General features: G+C 64.0%; 1 protein-coding gene across 1 annotated transcript in view; it reads left to right on the top strand.

Moving 5' to 3' along the window:
• The window catches only part of UNC13A (unc-13 homolog A), a 48,466-nt gene that overhangs the window by 40,035 nt on the left and 2,223 nt on the right, over positions 1-6,208 (top strand). Inside the window, exons 41-45 of the mRNA XM_031062200.1 lie at positions 1,499-1,537; positions 2,501-2,530; positions 3,583-3,639; positions 3,797-3,877; positions 3,998-4,145. Of these exons, the coding sequence (XP_030918060.1) occupies positions 1,499-1,537; positions 2,501-2,530; positions 3,583-3,639; positions 3,797-3,877; positions 3,998-4,145 (355 nt within the window). The remainder of the gene's footprint in view (positions 1-1,498; positions 1,538-2,500; positions 2,531-3,582; positions 3,640-3,796; positions 3,878-3,997; positions 4,146-6,208) is intronic.

Below are 6,208 nucleotides of genomic sequence, written 5' to 3'. Positions count from 1 at the left end.
CGATGGCAGTGCCATCAGTGCCGTGACATCGGGGACTGCCACACCCGGGCTCCGTGCTGAGGGCAGCAATACCGCGGGAGGCACGAGCCTGCAATCGGGGCTGCTCGTCCTTCCCCTCGTGCCTCAGTTTCCCCTCGAGGCCCTGGCTGGGTCTGGCTGTGGTGGGGGTGAGCGCAGAGGTTTTCCCTGCCAGGAGGAGGAGGAGGAGGAGGAGTCTCTCGGGGACGCGGCGGTCCCTGGCCCGGTGCTCGGTGTTGGGGCAGGCTGCTGGCAGAGTCGTGAGGCTCCTCCTGGTCGGGCTGTGACCCTGGGAACCCGGACTGCTGGTTCCCTTCTCGGCATCGCTGCTGGGTCCTTGCATGGCTTTGACTGAGCAGTTTCCTTCTGTCCTCTTCTGACCAATCTGTGGCTGTGGGTTTATGCCCCTCGGGGCAAGGGAAGGGCAATTTACTCCCCCAGTCCTGTCTCCACCCCTGTTGTGACCCAGGCACCTGTGCACGAAGAGCAGTGGGAGCCAGCTGCTGGGTGCTGGTGCCAATCCTTGCAGGGACAAACACCCCTCTGCTGTCCCCCAACACCTTCTGTGTCCAACAGCAGCATTTGGGGAAGCCTTGGGGGCAGCCTGGGGCTGAGTGTCCCCTCAGATCTCATGGGGACCTCGTGGGAGCCCCATGTCCCAGCTTTGCTGAGGCTCTGGGGGACAGAGCAGTGTCAGCTTTGTGTGGTACAAGCTCCTCTTGTTCACCCATCCCCCTGTGCCAGGGCCAGAACCCCTCCTGGCAGCCCTATCTGGCTGTGCCTGTGCTGCTCGTTCCATCTGAGGCTTCCCAGCCTGCTGACTCTGTGCTCCCCTCTCCTGACCCCAGCAGTTCCTCATCCCCCCCATGGCACTGTGGCTCATTTCACACAGTTCCTCTTGCCTGGGCCAGTGTGGGGCTGGCACTGGGCCAGTGTGGGGCTGGCACTGGGTCATTGTAGGGGTGGCACTGGGTCATTGTGGGACAGAAACTGGGCCAGCGTGGGGCTGGCACTGGGCCCAGCCCTGCACAAACCAGAGCTCTGCGTGCCAAAGCCAAATCCCAGCCACTCCGTCCCTGCTCCCTCCCCAGTGCTGCGAGCACCTGGCAGAGCTGAAGCAGGATGTGTGGGGGCACCAGAGCCTGCCCACACACAGCTGGATCCTGTATCCCAGCAAGGATCATCCCTCACGCATTCAGCATCTCTGTATCCCAGCAAGGATCATCCTCATAGATTCAGCATCCCTGCATCCCAGCGGTGTCCCAGGGTGAGGACAAGTTCTCCAGCAGTGCAACATCCTGCTTTCCAGTGGGGATCCAGCACCCTGATGACACCAGGCCCTCACTGAGTACCCTGGTGGGGACCAGTCCCCCACTGGCTGTCCTTCAGGAGCTCGTCATGTCTCTGCCACCCGTGCCCCTGTGTCCTGTCCCATGCTGTCCCCCCACCCCACACTCAACCTCTGACATTGCTTCTACAGGGCACGCTCTTGAGAAAACATGGCAAGGGGACAGAGAAGGTAAATAGCTGTGGGCTCCGTGTGTGTCACACCCCGGGGCCACACTCGTGGTCTCACACCTGCCTGCTCTGCAGGTCCAGGCTTGTCCGTGCTTCCTCTGTCGTGCTGTCTGGATGTGCTGTTGCCTGCGTGGTGTTGTGGTGAGGTGTGCTGTGCTGTGTGCTGGGGACAGCCCCAGTTCTGTGTGTCCCTGGGGTAGGGAGTGGGGGCTCTGTGCTGTTCAGTCCCATGGGGCAGATGTGGGGTGTCACCCATCCCCGTGGGGAGCACTGCCCCACAGCACTGCCCCACAGCCCTCAGCTGCCTGGTGGGACAGTGAGGGGGTGAGACCCCATGCATGGGAGACCCTCCACACACCCCCACCCCACTGTGGGGGGCTCAGGAAGAGGGGACCCCCCATGCTGGGCCTTTGGGGCTGCTGGGATCCCCCGGATCCCTGAGCCCAATCCCCCATCCTTGCTGAGCCCCAGCCCTGCTCCAAGGGCTTTCTCCAGCACATGGGCTCCTACCCTGCCTGGGGGCTCCTCACCACAGGGTGGGGCCCAGCAGTGACCCCAGCCTGCTCCCCAGATCCTGGTTCTTGGGAAGAGCCATGCCAGCATCCATCTGGGCAATGCCTGCGGCTCCCCCTCCTCTCCTGGGGGACACTGGATCCTGCCCAGTTTGCTGGGTGTACTGGGTGTGCTGGGTGAGCTGATTCCCTCTGGTCTCCCAGCCCCAAATGGGGTGGGGAGCAAACCTCAGAAGAGACCTGGCACGCTCATCTCAGCTTCAGCAGCACAGGCAGGGGCTGAGCCTTTGCAGCTGTGACCTGGTGCCCATCCAGTGGCACCAGCAGAGAGCTGGGAGAGCCAGAGGAGAGCACAGGGCCAGAGCCCTCCTGGCCAGGGGATGGGGGGGCCTGGAGCCATGGCTGAATGCTGCTGGGGCCACCAGTAACTGTCCCTTGCTGTTCTCTTCCAGAGCAGGGTGAAGCTGCCCAGTCACACTGAAGTAAGGACATGGCTCTTCTGCTCCCCACTCGGCACTGCTCTCTCCCCTTCCCTCCCCCTTGTCCCTTGTGCTCTGGGCTGGGGACTCCCAGCTCATACAGTGTCCTCTGTCCTTGTCGTGCTCTGTTTTGGGGACAGCAGTGTCCCCTGCTCCCAGCCTGTCCACTGACTGGGGGAGATGGGAACAGTGAGTGTGGAATTAATGGGACAGAACTGGGTGGGCACAAGGGGTTAATGGGGGCATACCAAATGTGGGCACGGAGGGGGCAGAGCCCTGCAGAAGGTACTGGTTAATGGGAGAGGTGCTGAGCTTCCTGTGCTGGGAGGGACTGGAACTACTGGTGCTGGGAGAGGGAAGGGAGTGGGGTCTCTGGGCCCCAGTTTGTCCATTGCATTTGCACACTGGAGGGGCTGAGGAGGAGAGCTTGTGCTCAGCCCAGTCAGAGGTGCCAGCCCAGGGCAGTGAGCGGGATCTGCCCATCCTGGGGGCTGCTGTGCCCCAAGGAATGGCCCCATGGCCGCTGCCGGGGTGGGGGCACAGGTCAGGCAGAGATCTCCCAGCTGGGGGAAGGGGCTGGGAGCCTCCCTGGCACTGCTGGGGCTGGGCAGGGCTCCGTGTGGCCGGGGGCTGTTTGGTGGCTGTGGGGTCCAGGCCACGTCCCCCCGTGCCCGCTGTCCCTCGCTCCCGCGCTCTGCTCCCACCGTGCCCGAGCGGTCCCTGCTGTGCCAGGCCCTGCTGGGTGCAGGAGCCGGTGCTTGGAGCACAGGAAGCAGCATGGGACTCCTGGGCCGAGCTGCTTGTGCTGAGCAGAGCCACGGGTGGCGCCAGGGTGGCCTCCTGCTCTGGGGTCCCCAAGCCTGCAGCCTCACACTGTGCTGAGAACCTGGGGCTGCCAGCCTGGTACCTGTGTCACCTTCCTGGCTGCTGTCCCCTGGAGCCTGGAGGAACCCCTGGATCTGCAGGAAGCTTCTGGCATGATGTGCCCAGCCTGGCCATGCCATCCCCAGCCCGGCTGCTCACCGGGGCTGTCGCTGTTTCTTTGCTCTCTGCAGGGCACACAGATGATTTTCAACGCGGCCAAGGAGCTGGGGCAGCTTTCCAAGCTGAAGGTGAGGGCTGGGGGGCTGGGGTGCTCTCTGTTGCAGGGTGAGTGCCAGTGCCACTGCTGCCAGGACCCCACCACTGCCCCCTTGCTGGCTGGGCTGGGCTGGGCTGGGGGCAGTGGGGTCCTGGTGCTGTGCTGAGAGCAGGATCTGTGTCCCCCAGGACCACATGGTGCGTGAGGAAGCCAAGAGCCTGACCCCGAAGCAGTGTGCTGTGGTGGAGCTGGCGCTGGACACCATCAAGGTGAGGGCACTCTGGGGCATTTGGGGTGCCCACGAGGCTCTGACCCTGAGGCCCAGCACGGGGAGAACCAGGGGGACCCTCACAGAACTGCTGAGCATCTTGAGGCCTTTCCCCCTCCAGCAATACTTCCATGCTGGTGGCGTGGGGCTGAAGAAAACGTTCCTGGAGAAGAGCCCTGACCTGCAGTCGCTGCGCTACGCCCTGTCCCTCTACACGCAGGCCACAGATCTGCTCATCAAAACCTTCGTGCAGACCCAGTCGTCACAGGGTAGGACACGCTGCCCTCGTCCTCCCCAGGCTGCCCCGTGGCCAGCAGCCACCTTGGCTCTGTCCCAGTGGGCTGGGGGTCCCAGCCAGGCTCACAGTGGGGAAGAGAAGGGTGGGGCAGGAAGGGGCTTTTTCCTCCCGTGCCTTGCAGGTGAAGAGGGGCCGTGATGCCCAGCAGCAGCAGCCTGGCACTCCCCAGTCCCCTACCAGCAAGAGCAGTGGGTCCCCAGTGCCAGGGCATTGCTGGACTAGCATGGAAATGGGGCCTGTGGGCGGGGGGAAGGTCACCCTCTGGCCAGGTGTCACAGTGTTTGTCCCCTCTGGATGGCCCCAGGCACCCAGCACTGACAGGGTCCATGGGATCTGGATGCTGTGCCAGGGCCTGTCCTGGGCGTGCTGGGTGCCCAAGCCCCTGAGCTGGGCTCTGGTGTGCTGGGGTGCAGTGCAGGATGCTGGGCACTTCCAGGGCAGGATCAGCCCTCAGCTCTAAATGCTGCCCTTGATTCTGTCCCTTGGCTGCTGGAGGAGGGCCCTGAGCTGCTCAGTGGTGGTCACAGGCCATCCTAGGGTGCCCCAGCCAGGCTTGTCTGCGTCCTGGGGAGTGGGACGTGCGTTTGCTGTCCGTGAGTCTCCTTCAAGGGACGTCTGTCCTGTCTGTGCCTCCTGTGCCAGCCATGTCGGGGGCGTGGGGTTGGGTCTGGTGGGTGCCAGCACCCCTGGGTGTACCCTGTCCCCAGGAGCCACACTCGGAGCTGGGGGTGCCTGGCACTCCTGTGTCGCTGCAGTGTTGTCCGGGTGCTTGGCCGTCAGTCTGTCTGCGAGATCTGATCTCTCTTTCTCTTTGTTTCCCCCCCTCCCTCACTGTTCCTGTTCCCCACACATGTCATCTCCTTCCTCCTCTCTTCCTCATCTCCTCTCCTTCACCTCTTCCCTCCTCCCTTCTTTTTCATCTCCTCCCTCTTCTCTTCGTTGTTATCTCCTTCCTCCCTCATCTCCTTCCTCCTCTCTTTGTGTACTCTGTGCCGTGTCTCTGTCTCTTTCTCTCTCCTTCCCACTAGTTCATGGTGGGAAAGGGATTAGGTTTACCCTTAGTGAAGAGGTTTATCCTGAGAAGGGTACGTGTGCTACGCCCGCCCCTGCACCTGCCTGCCGCCGGCCTGGGCTAGTAACAGTCCCAGCCTGGGGCTGGGCTGGCCTGGGGACCCCAGAATGGGCAAACTGCCCCTCCCAGGGCTGCTTTGGGGGGACTGTGGAGGAGCTGTGCTCAGCCATATTGAGCACCCCAGAGCGGGTCGGGGGCTGTCCCTGTGGGAATGGGGGTGTCTGCCCGCACGCTCTGGGCACCCTACATTGTCCCCAGCACTGCACCCACCGTGACCTCCCCCTGGGACATGTGGCCGTGCCACGTCCTGTGCCCTTCGTGCCCACCCTGCTGCCCTAAGGACCATTACTAGCCCTGCTCCGGCGCGCTCTGCCTGTCCTGGGGCGCAGGAATGAGCCCCCGCGGGCCCTGCTTGGCCTCCATCACACCCTGCTGGGGCCGGGGCTGTACCCCTGCTTGGCCTTCCATGCCCAGCCCCTCCCCAGCCACCATGGCCTCCATCCCGGCTCAGCATGCAGGGGCGGGGCCGGGGATGGAGGGGAATGCGCCATCGCCAGCCCCGGCACCCTCAGTGACATGGGGACATGTCCTCCTCCCTCTGCTCTTCCCACCCCCAGAGCTGCCCACGGAGCCCTGTTGGATCTCCCATCAGGCCCACAGAGCCTGTCCCCCTGCCTTGCACCCCTCCTTCACCCACGGGTGCATGCACAGCTCTGGGGTGGTGTGGGGGAGGCTCACCTGTTGGTCCCCAGGCTCGGGGACCCCTGGGCTTGGTGTGGTCCCTGGGATGGAGGGGTACGAGGGGGTGGGTCAGCCTTGAGACACTGCTAGGGCTGTGGCTGCCCTGGCTGGGTCCCTCCTGCCCATGGCACTGTCATCCCTCTGTGGCCAGAGCACGGGGAGCCACTGTCCTGTGCCCCAGCCTGGACAGGCCCCCAGCCCTGCCTGAGCAAGGGGGGGGT

This window comes from Geospiza fortis, unplaced genomic scaffold (genome assembly GCF_000277835.1).
Source record: "Geospiza fortis unplaced genomic scaffold, GeoFor_1.0 scaffold254, whole genome shotgun sequence".
NCBI lineage: Eukaryota > Metazoa > Chordata > Aves > Passeriformes > Thraupidae > Geospiza > Geospiza fortis.
Note: the sequence above shows the minus strand (reverse complement) of the source record. Positions and strands in the feature narration are given on the sequence as shown.